This window comes from Wyeomyia smithii, chromosome 3 (genome assembly GCF_029784165.1).
Source record: "Wyeomyia smithii strain HCP4-BCI-WySm-NY-G18 chromosome 3, ASM2978416v1, whole genome shotgun sequence".
Lineage (NCBI taxonomy): Eukaryota > Metazoa > Arthropoda > Insecta > Diptera > Culicidae > Wyeomyia > Wyeomyia smithii.
In genome coordinates, this window is record NC_073696.1 from 180,960,523 (window position 1) to 180,978,531 (window position 18,009).

The 18,009-nt window shown below is 35.2% G+C and overlaps 1 protein-coding gene across 1 annotated transcript in view; it reads right to left on the reverse strand.

The window, feature by feature from the left end:
* The window catches only part of LOC129731501 (homeobox protein SIX6), a 110,452-nt gene extending 99,564 nt beyond the window's left edge, over nucleotides 1-10,888 (reverse strand). Inside the window, exon 1 of the mRNA XM_055691565.1 lies at nucleotides 9,872-10,888. Coding sequence (XP_055547540.1) covers nucleotides 9,872-10,158 — 287 coding nt within the window. The 5' untranslated portion in view covers nucleotides 10,159-10,888. The remainder of the gene's footprint in view (nucleotides 1-9,871) is intronic.
* Between the last annotated feature and the right edge of the window lie 7,121 nt (nucleotides 10,889-18,009).

Consider the following 18,009-nt stretch of genomic DNA (forward strand, 5'->3'; position numbering starts at 1 on the left):
TCTAGTTTAGCAAACAAACCACTTGACTTAGTTTGGCCAAAATTATTGTAATTGTGATTACTTGTGTTGTCTATTCGATATAAATTCTAAATAAAAAAAATTAACCAGTTTCCCTTGGAAAATACGCGAACTTAGCGTCGAAACGATGGGACGAATTAAAACAGTGTCGTTTTGAACAGTTTCATGACTGCTAAGTCGTAATTACTACATATCAAACGCTCTACAGCCGACCTCTGAACGAACAAGCTACCCAATAAATTTTTAGGTGGGTTGGAAGCTTCGCATTTGAGTCGTCCAAGCAAAGGATTTGCTGATTGCAGTGATCGAAGCAAGAAACGCAAAACGTAAAAAGGGTAAATGCTAAGAGAAAATGTACCATTGGATGAGTGGAGTTACGTAGTACACATGACTCACAGATCTGCTGGGAGCACTGCGGTTTCCAACAATATTAAGAATGAATTAAAGCGAATGATTTTGAAGATGCTTTGATAGCAACAGAATCTGTCATTGGCAAAAAAGTACTCACCAGAACAAGTTCTTGCTACGTTTGTTGCTTTTCTTTTCAATTTCATGTTAATAGCATAGGAAAGTTCTTTTACCACTGCTAGGTGTTCTAAACTGATGAAACCTTCAATAACGAATTTTTATGTTTAAATATAAATCTTAATAGAGATGAAAACACTTCAAGACACAATTGCTATCTGAAAGCTCACAAGAATAAATTTGGCCAGGTTTTTGTTCTACGTACTCCTATGTGCATTGGACCGAAACGAAATTTTCTATGAATTTGACGAATATTGTAAACTGAAGAGTTATTTTATACCCTATGTAATGCTAACATTTACTAATGTTGTTTCAACAATCACAAAACTTCATTTCGTTGATTTTCGATGACTTCGACATTACGATACGGGTAAATTTGTTTGTTACAAAATAATATCCCAAGATTGAAAAACTCTGAAACTTCCATTCGAACATACTGAAATTTTGCACGCTAATTCAGTATAGTATAGTACAGTATATACTAGGATAGTATAGTACTGGAAATAACTGGTGGATTTTTGTTTTTATTTATTACTATTAATTGTGCACGCAATATATAGTAAAAATCGAGCAAAAATCGCATTTTAAAATACCTCTATCAAGAATTCATATTCCAACTTTTTCTAATCTTTTATTGCGATCTATTGCATTAGTTGTCGACATCATACAGGGCAAAGTCCGGAAAATTGGGTCCAGAACCCGGACTACTGTCGGAATGGAATCCTACAAGTCAGAGTATTTTTTCGAAACAAAGCAGAATAAATGAAATTTCTGTTTTTCTTTGTCCTAATTTCACAAATTGACCATCCGTTTTGATTATAAAACTGGCTCAAATATATATGTTTTTTGGAAGTTTAGTTATTGTTTCCCGCAAACTAATTGTCTCTAACTTATTGGAACTGGAAAACATCACTGAACTATTCTTAAAAATGTTAGAATTGAAAAACTTAGATTAGCTTACCCAGTCAACCACAAATCGTATATCATTATCAATGTGTGAAAATTATCGCAAATATATATTAACGAAGTCGAAAACGTATACCACGCTTATTATCATGCGCAGAAATTCAGTTTTAATTGTATATCATGGTAAAATCTAACTCATTTATGATTTTAGGGTTAAAATTGTAAGATAGTGTGAAACAAATCACTTTCAATCGGAAATTATCGTATATAAATACGTATATCAATAAATTGCATACAATTATTCCTCAGTACGTATATCGCCTCCAAAAAAGTACGCATATGCTGTTTTTGTGCATCAAATGCGAGTTTGTATGATATATATGACTGCGGATATTGGAATCGAAATATTATTAAACGTATGAAAATGTTGACTGGGTAGTTTAGCATAGGTAGACTGCCCGTAGTTGCATATTCTCAAAAATGCTGAAAGACTGTTGTGACTGTTTTTCATTTCTCCATCGTAGACATTTTTAAGAAAGTTTTACTACAACTTCGAGTATCTCTGAAAAAAATAAGAGAAAATTCAACATTTGTTTTGTAAATTCAAATTTCGTGTTTATTCAGATTTTTTTGCAGTGAATAAAATTCTTTTTCAGATTTTTTCGCAGTGAATAAAATTCTTTTTCACACTGTATATTTTATTTTACAAAGCAGCTTCCGCTCCCCAAAATTCATTTTCAGACAGTGTTTTTATGCAACCAAAGGTTTCTAAGCCACAATGCTGTGAATTAAGCCTGTGGAAAAAATACACCCAAAAAATCCTTGAGTCTAAAAAAATCGATTCGCGGAAAATACTCAGTTTGCTGAATCAGATACATGTTCACAGTTTCTTTTAAAATCATGGAAATGCTCTTTAACAGAAAATAATAAAGTTGTTTTTATATTACGCTAAAAGCAAAAACATAACTGAAATTTTTCCATCTCAAGATTCAACTGGAAGAAAATGAAATACAATACATATCTCAGATACGAAAAACGTTGTTTTTTTTTCTATTTAGTAAGTGTTTTTGATGCAAATCGTTCTACTGAACAGAGTCAAAATGTCAAAATTAAACAAAATAATCATTTTGAGATAAACGCACTTAAATATCTGATTTTAAAAATAGTAATATAATAAAATCGAATAATATTTGATTACAAATTTCAAATATTTGAAAATACCTGAAGTCACTAATAGTTCGTTTTATTCTGAAGATGATTAAAAAAATAAAGTGTGTTAAAATAACCGCCAGTCTGTGAGACTCAATTAGTTTTCCGCTTTGTACTAAACTTCAGACCAATCAACTGATAAAGCAATTGTATAAATTTTGTTTTAAATCAAAACTGGTTGATGCATTTTTCCAACCGCTAACATTAGAAGGGCCGATGAATTAAACATTTTAGCTGTAAATTCGTGAAAACGTGATAAGAAATAACGTCGGAATAATCCAAACTATACGGTCCATTCATTGAACCTAACCATACACAATAGGCTAGCACGAGGAGGATGCGCAAGATCATCAAATCATGACCTACTCTCGTAGTGGTTAACATTGGCGCACCAAATCCAGACAAGAGTAAATTATTATAATAGACGTTTTTGCGCTGGTTCCTAATCGGTTCTTGCCAATCCTAAACGATCGCTCTCCTGTCGATGATAGAAACACAAAACATCCGAACATGAACCATCTTCTATACCACGAACAAAAATATCAGCTATCAAAAAGGCTACTGTAATATTTGGAAATGATTGTGAAGCTGAAATGAAGTGTTGCTCTGCATTGTACAAGCCCACGTTTAACTTGCCATAAACTACAATTATTGGCGTAGCGTTTTTCTTCTGCCAGCTGCCACTTTTCTCGCTGTATCGCTGTTGTTTCGCTAATAAAATTATTTATCGAAAATTAAAAAGAGAAAATCTTCCAAATTACTAATACCACGCACGATAGATAGCTAATACCACGCGATAGATCATTATTGTGGATTTTACTATCCATTCTTCTCTGCTACGCGCAAACTCTCAAGTCGTTACACCACGTGATCGGCTGTGCGCCCATTAAACCCCATCAGATGGAGCCAAACTCGAGAGGTCGTACTCGAGCGGGCCGCAGTGCCATTTTGACCAGTGCTCCACAAAAAGCTATTTATTGAATTTGCTGGTACTGTTTACTGACGGTAGCATGAACAAAACCTACACGTGTGATGCATACTGCCCCTCATAATGAGCCCCGTTTTGCACCGTTTATGTTCTGTTCGCGATTTTCGCGCATCAAATTCCACAGTGCAGTGCAGGAAACGCAATCAATTTTCTGGCAGCATGCGAATCAGTTTGAACAATGACAGCACACAAAACAATAATCGCCAGCAGCAGATGGTTTGCTCATCTCTTTAATTAGATGAGTTTTTCACAATAAGAGCAATAAATAATTGCGTTATACTGATAATTTTGAAACGAGCTAACCATTTTGCTGATTGCCGAAAATTTAGGCAATTCCGAAATCACATGTCCATGGCAGACGCTCGGGTAGGGGAAATCCTCCGCTCGGCGAAAGAAATCGTACCGGTTATGCAATTCCTGAAGGATCGAAGCATAATTTCGCAATGACGTGAATGGTTTCTTGTAAAAAAAACTGTTTGCAAATTGTATGATACCGTAAACATTTTGCAATGACAATAAAAAATCTTCGAACTGAATATTCTATTAAGGGAATAAATTGGAATAAATTGTACAATAATCTAGTTTTAAGATATTTTACACATCAGTACTCTAAAATCATCATGAAACGGATGTGTGACTTTGCGATGCTATGTAGGTATTCCTTGCATTATTGTTCACACGCAAAATATTTTACCAACTTTTGGCCACTTGGATATTAATCTAGAAATGACTTCGTTAGAAGTATTTTAACCTCAAGGATTGTTTGCGTCAATTGCGTTTTCCAGTTTCTTTTTCTAAGCTCCGTAGGTCTCAACAGAAAGTCAAAAGAAAGTGGGCGCAAGGTTCAATATTCGCCAAAGGTGTAGCCCACTCTTACCACTCGATGATTAGAAAATTAGAAATTATGTAATGTTACTGAACTGTTTGATGATTTTTTTATGTGCAAGAGGGTGAAAATAATAACTCAGTATATTCTTTTGCTGTTAGTAAAAAACCTGCAGCAAAAACTCTTTTTATCCGAAAACGCGAAAATTTCTACGGTTAACAGTTTCTTATACCTACAATAAGGTAAATTGAATTTTTTTTTGATCCAGTGCTGTATAAATTGAAAAATTAAAAAAAAAACAAATGCATTGTAGTAGTACTAAGTCAAAACAAAAAAAAAACACTCAAGCAGTGAGTCTTCTCTGGTTTTCTATCACGTAAAATATCTTAGCTTGTTGTGACGATTAAACCAAACTCTATCATCAACTGATGACTAGTAGCGTCAAAACAAATAATATCATTGAATAATAACAAATTGTTCAAATGAGGTGACATCCATTAATTACGTAACGCAAAAAACAAAGCAAAGCAAAGCCTTGGTGCTACATTCCGATTCGGAACTCGACCTTCTGTTTATTATACACACACTTCACAGCCAACTGTTAAGTGTACAGGACAATTGCGCTACGATCCTACTAACACTAACAGTCTCTCCTGAGCCGAGACTCGAACCTACGACAGCTGGCTTGTCAGGCCAGCATCGTACCTCGAGACCAGATGGGAGATTACGTAACGCAAAAAACCCAATTTTTTGATCCCTCATATGTAACGAAACGTAACGCCAACGCCAATCCCCCCCTCAAAATTACGTAACGCGATAAATAAATTTGCCTAATAAAAATGCTCGTTTTTGGTCTATCCAAAGATATTTTGTTACGTAACGTTGATCTTACCTCCCCCTCTCCCCTATGTAACAAATCGCAATGCTCAAGGATACCCCCCTCCCAGAAATCCAGTTTTTTAACCTTAAGCATAACTTATTGAGTCTTTCAATTTAATTTTTTTGTTATTAGAGAAATTTATTGTTAAACCGTTTGTCAGATATTCAATAAATTTAAAGTAAATAATTTCAAAATCATTATGAGGCCATCCACATACCACGTGGACAGCTTGGGGGGGTAATGAACCCGGTTTTTTAGGCGGATTTTCGAACTAACGCAGTTTTTTTACGCGGGTTTTTTTACGAGGTACGTATTCCCCGCGTAAAAAACCTGACTGTAAGTGAATTATTGCATTTCAACGTTGGGAGCAAAGTTTCTTAATAATTCAAAAGAACGATTTGCACTACTGTAAACATTTGTTATTAAACCCCACCCCATCCCTTTTTGTCAGCGTCAGCGGTTCTAAACCTGGGGTACGCGAAGACCTTTACGGGGGTACGCAAGAGAAAAATCAGTAATGACGGACAAAGGAATTTTTCTTTATAACACTTCATTTGTTGTTCAAATTTGCTCTTGAAACATGACTGTAGTAATCAAACAAACCATAGTTCAATTTGAAACCTGAACTAGACTACGACAATATGATCTACCACTATAGTGTATACTATACTGTATACTTATAGTGTATACTTATATACTATATATTATATATATGTATACTTATAGTGTATACTATAGAGTATACTCTCTCCCACTCAGCCAGAACATTCCAACAATTGATTTGGAAAATATCGCCAAAAGGTACGCGGACAAAAAAGGGTTGGGAGCCGCTGGTTCACGTGGACATTTTTGTTTTTGTGGTTTATTTAGCGATACAACATCAAAAATACTAACGAAAGAATAACAGAAACAACACAGTGCAACAAAAATTGACTTTTTTCTGCCTTGGTTCAATTTTTTTGTGTATTTCGATGCACAACCAAATTTTCCCTAGTTTGAACATATTTCAACTTAAGGGGCAACAATGGTGCCATTTTAAATGTTTGAGAAATCGGAAATTTTTGTTGTTTTTTCAACGCCATTTTGTTTTAAGACCAAATATCAAAATTTTAAGAGTTTGTCCACATATTAGTAGCTTCTTACCCATTTTTTAAAAAACAGATTTTAAACCGGACAAAAACTGAGCTCAAAACGGTGATTCTACGAAACCGGTTTTGACATGATTTTAGTATATTTCACACTGCAAAATAATATCGAGTATGTCTGAGCATTAGTGGTAATGCGCTAATATCTAAAAGTGGTAGTCAAATTAAGTCTTATATTTAGTAAAAAAGTCTCAGGAATCGATTGGTAGGTGTCTGATCCACATAAAATGTTAGCAACATATAAATTTTATCCCGATTCCCCTACAATACTAACATAGGTTCTCGACTTTAATGTAATATCAAGAGTGTAAGCGCTACTCAAAGATACAATAACAGTTTGTCTTTACATGATCCTCCCACTTTTGCGGAAAGGAGGTTGCATTTTTGGCCAGGGCCGGTCAAAAAATAAAAATCTCGCTTCAGCTATGAGACAAAATCATCGCGTATCCGATAAAGTCAAATGCGACCCCCTCCCCACAAAAAGGAGAGGATTATGTGAAGACAAATTGTTATTGTATCTTTGAGTGTCGCTTACACTCTTGATATTACGTTTGTAAATATACTAAAACCATGCCAAAACCGGTTTCGTAGAATCACCGTTTTGAGCTCAGTTATTGTTTTGTTGAAAAAGAGGTGAAATGTTGATCTCATATTGGTTGATTAAAAAAATGAACTTCTCTTCAAACCAGCAAAGAAATTCAAATACTTCAAACCCCTTGATAGTCTAGAAGAAGCCTCAAGAAATATAATCTGAATATATACTTTGAGAACACTTCTAAAACCGGGAAAGTAACAAAATAGACTCCAAAATTTACTCTGAATTGATTTCTAACAAAACAAAATAAGAGATCAAACTGAAAACAGTTGAAACATAGCACAAAATTTATGAAACCATGGACAGGCCGAAACAAAAATGACTTTCTAATAAGGTTGTAAACCACTCGAAGAAATCTAAAATAGAAAGTTCAACAGGATTCAACAGTTAGTTCAATATGGCTGAGAGATAAATATTTTCTACAATTCAAAAAAGTTTCGAAAAATAGCTAATACACCAAATCTAATTAAAAATGCGTGAATATACTCCGAACTCTGCACTCTGAAAACTGACCAAACCATTATAAACAGAAAGCAATAAAATATTACTTCATTTTTTTTCAGTTTAAGAAAAAATCGAAAATAAAAGGAATAACCCGTGCAAACCTTTTTCAAACAAAAAAAAAGTTCTTAAGTTCCAAGAAAACAAGAAAATTACTTTTCAAACCAGTTGAAACCAAAAATCAAAATGATTTTAAAATCGGTTCAAATTAATAAAGCAGGTATTTTGAACTATCTTCTCATCATTTTACGGATGTGATATACTCCGGACACTGATTGTCTTCAAGTTACATTTCAAACTGGGAATGTAATGAAATGGGAATATTTTATCACAAATTCTAACAAGGGAATAGGCCTAAAACAAAATGGTTTAAATGGTTGGAGGATGCTTCTCAATAAAGGAAAATGCCAAAGCAAAAATTGATTCCAAATTCAGTTTTAGGGGTTCCATAGAAGGATGAGGCTAATGACAAAAAATTAATATCTTATTTTTCCCGCAATTCTTGAAAGGTTCTCAACATATCTGAAGAACCTTTTCGAAAAACAAAGAGGCCACAAATAAAATGATTTCAAATTTATCTCAAATACAGTAAGGTCTTTTTTCACACGTTTTTTTTACGCGGGTTGCTCAATTAATTTCTTGATTACTCAAAAAGGGTACAAGATATCGACCTCATTTCAATCACATTTTCCATTTCAGGCTACTAGCTACCATATAACAGTTTTCGAAACAAATCACAATTTTTGATGTAAGTACTGAAAATTTAAAATATAGAATTTTGGTCTCTAGATTGACCATTATTCAAACGAGTTTCAAACATTTTAAAACGGTTTTCTTCGATATATTCGCAACTCAAAAAAGTCTTTTTACGCGATCCTATACAAATTCGAACCGCATCCCTCGTGTAAAAAAAAGACCTTACTCCAGGGCCGGATTAAGGCGCTGGGGGGCCCGGGGCAAATTTTTTTGTGAGGCCCTCTTTTATTAAAACATTTATTGGTAACATTCTGGAAGGTGACGAGCAAAAAAATCGCCCCAGGACTAGGGTGGCCCCTTGAATCTGGAGGCCCGGGGCATTTGCCCCCTTTGCCCCCCCCCTCAAATCCGGGCCTGCCTTACTGTTTAGCAGACAACGACTCTAAGAACGAGAATATCTGTAGAATTTTCATGGCAATATAATTTTTAAGCAGATTTACATTTTTTTGAATAAACGTGTTCACGTGGACATTATAATTACCGCTTCTCCCTCTTCCGTGGACAAGCGCGGACATTTGCATATTCCCTACCACTCGATAAGTTGTTCACGTAGAATGTGGACGGCCTCTCGTTAAAACCAACCTTCCAAGTAATTGAACTTAGTTTTGAGCTTCAATTGAGTTCAATTCAATACAAAAAGTCGTGTGTTATCAATAGACTGTAATCCTGTTCGAATGCTATGTTGCTCCTGTTCGTATGAGAGTGCTCAATTTGGTCGAGAAATTGCAGAGACAATTCGTCTAGTTATGGACCGAGTCGGTATATGTGACATTGCCCTAATTCCATTATGGCATTAGCCTATAAAAATTGTTTACCCTTTCCTCGGTGAAAAAGTGTATCGTCTTCATTGCCCAATACTTTTTTGAGCATCTAGAAATTATAATCTATCAACTGAGCTTTTCTTCTACATCCCTAAAATCTACACGCAACAAACGTGTGTTTTGCATTTGATTGCATCTGAATTTCATAGAACTTATCATTTTGAAGCAAATAGAAATAGCAAATAGAGTTCATGCTGCAAAATTTGTAACCCTATACTGTAAATAAGTTTGCACGCTTATTCACTTTTTCCTCATTACAATATTGTATCCAAATAATTGACCAATTCGTATCGTAATGATTTGGCATATTGTGTAACACAAGCAGTAAGCTTCCAAATAGTGATGACATTGCGTTCAGTGGATGATCAGGTTGCGGTTAAGTTAAATTTGTTCAAGATTGCACAGAGCTGCGATCACTTAGGTTTGATTCACTTGGCCACAAATCTTAAGCCATTTCGATCAATTCTTGCTTGACAAACGCAATCCATTCAAAGAAAAAAACTCTGTTGAAACAATATGAATTATTGCATTTAACCCAATCAATGAAAACTTTAGTAAGGACGAGAGACACTTTCGATATCTATCAGTTCTAATCACTAGTAAACTCCAACGGGACTGGAAAAATCACAAGAGTCATTGAATTCGTAACTTCCGCACCGCACACAACTTCTACCGAATGCTTCCAACTGCAGCTAACCCACCTGAAGTGTCCCGTGTGATACGCGACAATAGCTCTCGCTCGCAGCACTGCCTCCGATCGGTCTAGTTCCGAAACGTTCGGATGAGCTACCGGGAGGCTCCATAGGAACCGCGCCAGTCGCTCGATGTCGCCGGATTCCTCCAGTGTCTCGCAAACGGTCGCAACCTGCGACGCAGTAAAGTTCAGTGTCGGTAAGGCAAATAACGGGCTCGGTGCTAGAATCGGATGTGGCTGGACTGGTGCTTGTGGAGGATTTCCTGATCCTCCCGTCGGTGGCCCAACGGCCATTGATGGTTGTCTAACCACCGCCAGATTGTTTGTGTTTGGTGCAATTTTGGACCAATTGTGTCGCCTTTACTGCAACTTGTGCGACAACAAACTGGTTAGCAGAGGTTTTAAACTAGAATACATCAAATTAGCAATACGTCATATCTTTTATCTTCTTCGACGCCACGCTTCCGCAGTCACCAACATTATCACACTTATGGCCACCGGAAATTCACACTTTTCACAGTACGTTAATCCAAGGAGATGGTCGCTATGCTCTAATCACCTCTTAAAACCAAATTTGAGTTGCATGTTTGCGTAATATTTTCTTCCAACAAAACAAAATAAATCACCAAAACACACATCTATTACTTTTCATCGTCACTCGTTTGAACCATTGAATCGCACAAAATTGTCCGGATTAGTTCAGGAAAACACTCGCGAACGAATTATGCTCACCGCGAAACTCGATTCACCCATGCATGTGCGACGGCAAGTTGGCACCGTCGTCACTTTACCACTGGACTCGTGCCGTAAGAAAGACGACGATCGAAAAACCAACACTCTGTCCTACAAACTCTTCACTCCCGCAAAAATTGCGCCAACTAGCGATCGAATCATGAAAGAAAGAAGAAAATCTCCGTAGTCGCAGTCGCGCGCGAGCCCTCTAATAGCGCGTATTTATTTTGACACGTCTCAGCAGCAGCGTGTATCATCTAGCGCGTATGGATTTTGTAAAGCTACTGATATCTTATTTGATTTTCAATACATAATCTCTCTCGTTACAATGAGCAAGGCGCGTTCTCTGGCCGTTTCTGATTAGCCAAGAGAACACCAATCAACGTAAAAAAGGGGCGTTGATCTTTTTTACGATTTTTATTTTGAATGGCATGCGCGACGACTTCACCACTACCATTGCACGATAAGAGGGGGTAAACGTCGTACCAACATTGTCCGGCCAATGTTGGTGTGAGTGCTGGTTGCACTGACAAGACGAAGTTTTGTAAGGAACAGTGTGGTGTGTTGGTATCAATGATGCATGTGTATTCCAAACTGGTTTTGAGCACAAAGTAAAAGTATCATATCCTCTTCTTCCGTCCTTCTTCTACTCTCCTATGTACAACCTCTACGCTCTTTGTCTGCGGTGATCATTTTCCCGTACATAAGTTTTCCTACTTCTGTTTGGCATTATACGGAGGGAAATAATATGAATACATGTGAAACGGATAATTTCCTCTTTTTCTAACCTTCTACAACAAAAAATGTGTATAATTTCTATTTGTACGCGTATATATTTCAACTGTAGAGGAATTCTGCTATTGAGAAGCTATATGAGAAGCCAGAAGCCCAGAAGTATCCATATACACAAACGTACGTTAGGCATGGGATATGTGTCCGTTGTGTGTCGGAAAGTTGGAACCATTCATTGGGACGAAAAGATTTGATAGTGGTGGAGAACGTGTGCGACGCAACGAAGGTATGGGAGTCTCATGCTCCCAATCTGTAGTAAGCTGCAGCGAGGATACTGTGGCGATGGCTGACTGACTGCAACCCCTTCCACCTTTGAAGGTTAAAATCATTCAACACCCACTCCCCAGTCCAATCCGTTTCGAAGCTGATGTCTGGTGGGATGAACCTTTTGCGCGCGTATTCACATTATTAGGTGTACTATACGGAGGTAGAATGGAATAAGCCATGATTTGTAGCATGTGAGCTCAAATTGTTTGTGGAGGAGAGTGGGGGGATGGTTGGAATCTCCTTCCCACACTCCAAGCCACGACCACACCACAGGGATCCAATTACATGTTTCACGTATCGAAAACACGTCCGTAGCACTATTTGCCAGGATGTCATCGTTTGCTCGCTTCATCTCGAATCACAAACGGCTCTTGTTGGAGGTTTTGCCGTCGGTCGCCTGAAATGATATTATTGTAACCGTATGACCATGGCTGATGGCAGTGAAGTGTAATTATCGATATCATTTGAACCGTTCCCGTATTCCGAGAACATCACAATTGTGGATGTATTTTGAAAACAGCCACATGATATCAAACCAGCAACGGGTCGATTTTTGCCTATGGTTTGGTAAAAGCATAATGTTTACACGCATGTAGCCCATAAAAAAGGATGCTTAACACAATTTGAGGTAGCTTCTGTGTTAAAATTACGTTAACCGGAGTTTTTCCGTTTTTACTCTTTATAGCATACATGGAATATACATTTGAATGCCTCGTATGACAATCGGGATCAAAGTGATACACGGCTCGTTGGGAAATCGAATCCGATATGTTTGAATTCCATCCTGAGTTCATGATAACTAACTACTCATTAATGCCATTCTAACTAAATCTTATTTAAGATACTTGAATTGAATGTTTTTCAAAGCTTTACTGAATTGGAAACTGATCGTTCAAGTTGTCCAAAGTTAGTATTTCTGAATAAACGATAAAATCCAGTTAATACCTACACTTTATAATACAGTATTCACACTGTAGTTTGATGGAATACCTCTTTTCATTATGCTGACGCTTTCATGATTTCACGCTCTTGGAATAATGAACGTTTCCCGTTTTACTTTAGTAAAGTTTTACGCACTATTAATAACAGTAGTCCCGACGAGAAAATTTTTGATATGTTTGTCATTGGTTAAAATAAAATATAAAATTCTAAATCGTTGAAGTATATAACATAGCGTTGAAACATAATATAAAACGAAACGTCTTTTTTTTTAATAAAATAATACTTTTCGATCCCTTTTCTTTAGTTTGATTTTCTACAATTTTAACATAAAGAAAACCACTGGTTGTGGGCATTTCCTCACAGGATGCAAAAATCGCAATCGACGTCACTCACTTGAACTGAAACTGTTTCATCATGTTAATTTTATATCTTGTCATTATAGTTATTATGAGAGTATGAAAATAAACTTATTCTAGTCCGCAAAATAACAAATCCAACAATATGTGATTTTTATTGTTCAATATTATCCAATCTTGCACATAATTTTCTCCAATCTCGACAATCTTGACCTTTCAAAGGCAACACTAATCTAAATCTGTATCAACAAGATTATTATTTCTTCCATAGAATGTTTCAACAATACAATGTTGTAATATAAACTACTATAATTCAGTGCAAAAAGCGTTTAAAAAGCAGAGTTTGGAATTTCGTTAAGTTTAATAAAATTTAAGAAGAATCAAGTTTGCTGTGAGGTAATTTTAGTGATTTTTCCGACCATTTTTGATGGGTTTAACTTTAGATATAACTTCAGTACTAGTTTGTTTTCCTAATTCTAGATCTTCTAGAAAGAAAAAGAAAAAAAAAGTTGCGGGTTCGAGTCCCATCTGGATGAGGAAAGATTTTTCTGAATCTAAGTCACACCTTCTGTCCTTGTTCTTTTTTTCGCATTCTCGAAAAATTACATACGTTGCCCGTATCACGACACTTAAAAGCTACAACTGTTTTATCTTATCATTGAAAGAAGTGCACTTATTTCAGTCCGATGTTGACAGCGGTAAACTCGACAATATGCGATTGTAATGTACAATTTTATCCAATTTTGTGATCAATTTTCTCGCACACGACCTTCCAGAGACAACACTTATTTAAAACATGATGATACACTTCTTTCATCATCACTTCAGGTTTAGTATTCCAATTGAGGGTTTCCCACAAAAATCTGTTTCTATCGAAATAATGTCTCTTGATTTTTAGAACCGGTCCTCTTTTTATTTTTGAAGGTTTGTACTAATTTCAAAAAATGTTGAATAATGAATGTAGAAAGTTGTTCATTATTGAACGAAAAACCATGTGAATCTGTTTTCTTAGTTTGGGACTTTTGAATTTTAAAATGTTAATGCCCGAAAACATATGAAATTTAGAGCTTTTAAGTTAGTTCTGACATTTTGTAAAACCTAAAGGAAGACTGGTTAGGTCATGGTTTGTAACTGAGTGTGGATGTTCCGCGAAATAAATAAATTTAAAAAAAAAAATTCTCTAATGAAAAAAAGTACCTATACGGGCTGAAATAAGATTTTGTTTTTTCATTTTTTTAGAACTAGAGTATTTTCCAATCATGTTATTAATCCAGGGCTTTTTCAGAATGCTTTCAACTAGAGTGGTTTACCGGTAAAACAAAAACCGGTAAAACCGATATTTTTTTCAATACCGAAATACCGGTATTGGAGAGACGAAAAAACCGGTATTTTCGGTATTTTTCTCAAAATGGAAAAAAAACTTCCCACAATATTCATAAATCTTTGATAGGCTAATGAATGCTTCTCACTAAGGTAGTCGTTACAAATCACATGACGATGTATACAGGGTGTAAGGTAGCTCACTTTTAATCAAATCCTTTGAGGGATAGAGGACCCTATTTGATGAAGAAAATTCTGCGCATATAGTCAAAATTTAACTACTGCAGAGTTATTCTCTTCTTCTAGTTTTCGGTTATGTTTACCTTTAACGAGGTCTATCACAAGAAGTATGATAGCTAGCTCAATTCTGTTGGTTTTCTTGAAAAGCTGAGAAAATTTCGTAATCAATAGTGTCTCAAAAATGTCGAATTAGGAAGAACAAGAAGCCTTTAGAAAGGAACAAATATGAAATCAAATGTTTTTGAGAACTTAACAGCAATTTTTCTCTGAAATGTGTGATAAACATGGAGTTTGTTGTTAACCAAATTAAACATTGGAGTCTACTCTACTAGTTGTTCTCTGACACTAAGTACCTAATTCTTTTAGTTTAGATACTATTTCACATTAAAAGCAATCAGCCGCGCCTTCGTTTAGTGCGGTAGAATTCACAATTTTCTGCTCGTTTAAGGCAAACATAACCAAAAAGAAATTAGTGAATAACTCTGCAGTAGTTGACTTTTGACCATATGAGTAGAAGGATTTTTTTCATCAAACATGGTCCTCTAACGCCCCTTGAAGGATTTTAAGTGAGCTCCCTAATATAATAAATACATTTAGACAGAAGCAACATTATATATATTAATTTTCCCTCACCTATTTACCAATTTTTGTTATCTTTTTGTTTGTTCTGCTCGGATTCAGACAATGTGTTTGTGTGTATCGATAATATGTCAAAAAACTTCAATAAAGCATTTATTTTTAAGTATAACAGCTTATCTCTTCACACACTCATACTCACAGAGGCAACGCGTGGGTAGGTTCAAAACCTACCAGTTTAACTACAAATTATGAGGCAGTAATCACAATTATATCAGCGAAAAAACGCAAGACATTATTCATTTTGTGCTATTTAAAAGTAAAACTAAAAAAAATATAAATGAATATAAATTTGGATTAGCAATTTATTTTTTGTTGAGACAAAGTGTTATAATCAACCAATAAAGATTTTATCCTAAAAATTACTGCTCCTTGAAAAAGTGAAATTTAAATAGCTTTAGCATGGTCAAAGCTTCGTCGCCCGTACCGCAGCGAGCTTTTATTAGCAACTAGCTGAATGTACCCGGCCTCACTCGTGTACAAGTTTCTGCTTTTTCTATTTCAAATATTTATTTCTATTTCAGTTATTTCAAATATTTATTTCTATTTCAGTTACACACTTGTTCATATGCCACATTTTTCGTTTCTCCATTAGAAGCCAAAGTTAATAAAATAAGAATAATAGTAATAAATAATTTGGACGAATTGTTTAAAGAGCATCGAACAGAATAAAAAAGTATTTACCTTCGATTCATTCGGATTCGTAAAAAGTAAATTCTGGTCTGATCGTGATATCTTTTTTTTTATTTTATTCATATACTCTACTCAACAGTTTCAAATATTGTTTTTTTTACGAAATTTAATGTTGTTCACTAATTTGAAACTAAGTTTTGCGATGTGAAAGAAAATTTAAATAAAAATCTGCATGTTTTTTTTTCGTTATTACATTAGTTTCGAAATTATGTTCTTCGTAATCATATCACTAGATTCATTCATTGGAGTTTTTCAAACACTGTTATCCAGTGTTGTATCTGGATCGTATACCACAAGAGATCAAAATAATGGTCGCAGAGGTCCTAATCTTAGAAAAAAATCTGGATCGTAATGAAGCAGAGGTACTCATAAATGCAAAAACATAATCATGCAGCGACACGTCCATACATAGATGCAACCTGAGACGCTAAGCAAAAAATAAATTTCAAATCCAAATTTATGTAGGTAACGTTTTCGGCAATGGCTTACTTCGGCAGGTTTTTGCATAAGACTGCGGCAGAAAACCACTACCGAAGACGTTCGACACCCCATATCTTTATTTATTTCTCATCTTTATTTTTAAATAGTACAGGGAAAATGACTTGCGTTTTTTTTCTCGCAGACAATCATCATTACTTTCCCGAACTATGATTTTAAGAACTTTGTAGTTGAAAAAGTAGGTTTAAAGACCACGAGTCACCCCTGGTTTGTATTAATCCGAAAGAAATAAAAATACCGGTTTTTAACCGGTTTTATCGGTTTTTATTTTTATGAATACCGAAATACCGGTTTTTCGAAAAGTCGGTAATACCGACCACCCTACTTTCAACCCGAAAATTATCTGGACTTTGGGTTAGAAATTAAACCTCATGTTCGAAAGCGCCTGATAAAAATTGGTTTCAAATAACGATTCAACACAGATTTTATATTTCTATTGTTCTAAATAACGAGCTTTACAATCCACCAAGACTGGTTCCGACTATTTGTTTTTAATCGCAAAAAATGCAATGTTATAAAATCAAGCAAAACTTCGAGAATATCACGAACCAAACAGCAACTTAGTGATCGTGAGCTTAAAGCAATTGTCTTATTTTGCAAATGATTTTGAACGTCCTTTTTGGTTTAGTACACTCAAATTACATAGACTTACTGGTGCTGAGACATCAGAAGGTATGTCAAATAAAATTATTACCAACTTTCGACAAAAATCGTTGCAATCCTTAATTGCTACGATAATCTCTCTTTGTAGCCAATAAGTTTGGTGTAATTTTATTTCCCTTTTCTGACAAGTAGGTTTAAATCCCTACAAATTATAAGTCCTAATTGCGAAAGCAAGCAAATTCATACAGTTGATATTATAAATTTCTAACAGTATTGAGAAGTTATTTATTTTATAAATTTAGACTTTGAAACTGGCTAAATATTACACGGGAGAATTATGCGCCCACCGATAATATAAGTATAACCGGATTAATTCGAAAAGGATTAATGATGTGCTTTTTGCATTTAGATGTATCTGAAAAGATTAGAAAAATCTCTTGGTTGGCATTTTCAACATTAGACTCGTTTGGAGATATATTTTGGCGAATTTATACTTTGCAATCTTCGTTCTGATGAATACATAAGGACTAACTATGTTTTATATTAATTCTGTTACGATATGCAAAATTTGCTTTTAAATATAGAAATAACAATCACTTAAATTTTCACTTATGAAATGAAGGAAACACATATCATTTTTTTGCCATTTGCACGACACACGATTGGAAGGACATGTCAACCCAAGTGTATCGCTCCATCCTCCATGTAACGCTAATGGAAATTACGATAAAATCTCTTTTGTTCCTCCACTTAACTAAACACCCCAAGATAAATAAATATCGTCTGCAGATGTTCAGGATTGTGAGACGATAAGAAAGAGAGCGCGTTCGAGCAAGTGAGTGAGAAAACTATGAAGCAAGAAGAATAAGTTTTCTGTATAAATGTGTGTTGATGAATATTATGGTTATTATTATTATTATTTTGTTTTGACAGATGCTTTTTCTTATAAATCAGCTACCGTTCAATTCATAACTTTAATGATAGCATTATTATTACATTCTTCTTTCCCTGGAGCATTTTGGTGGAGCGTACCACTACTTGGCGTTCGCCATGGTACGAGTAATTC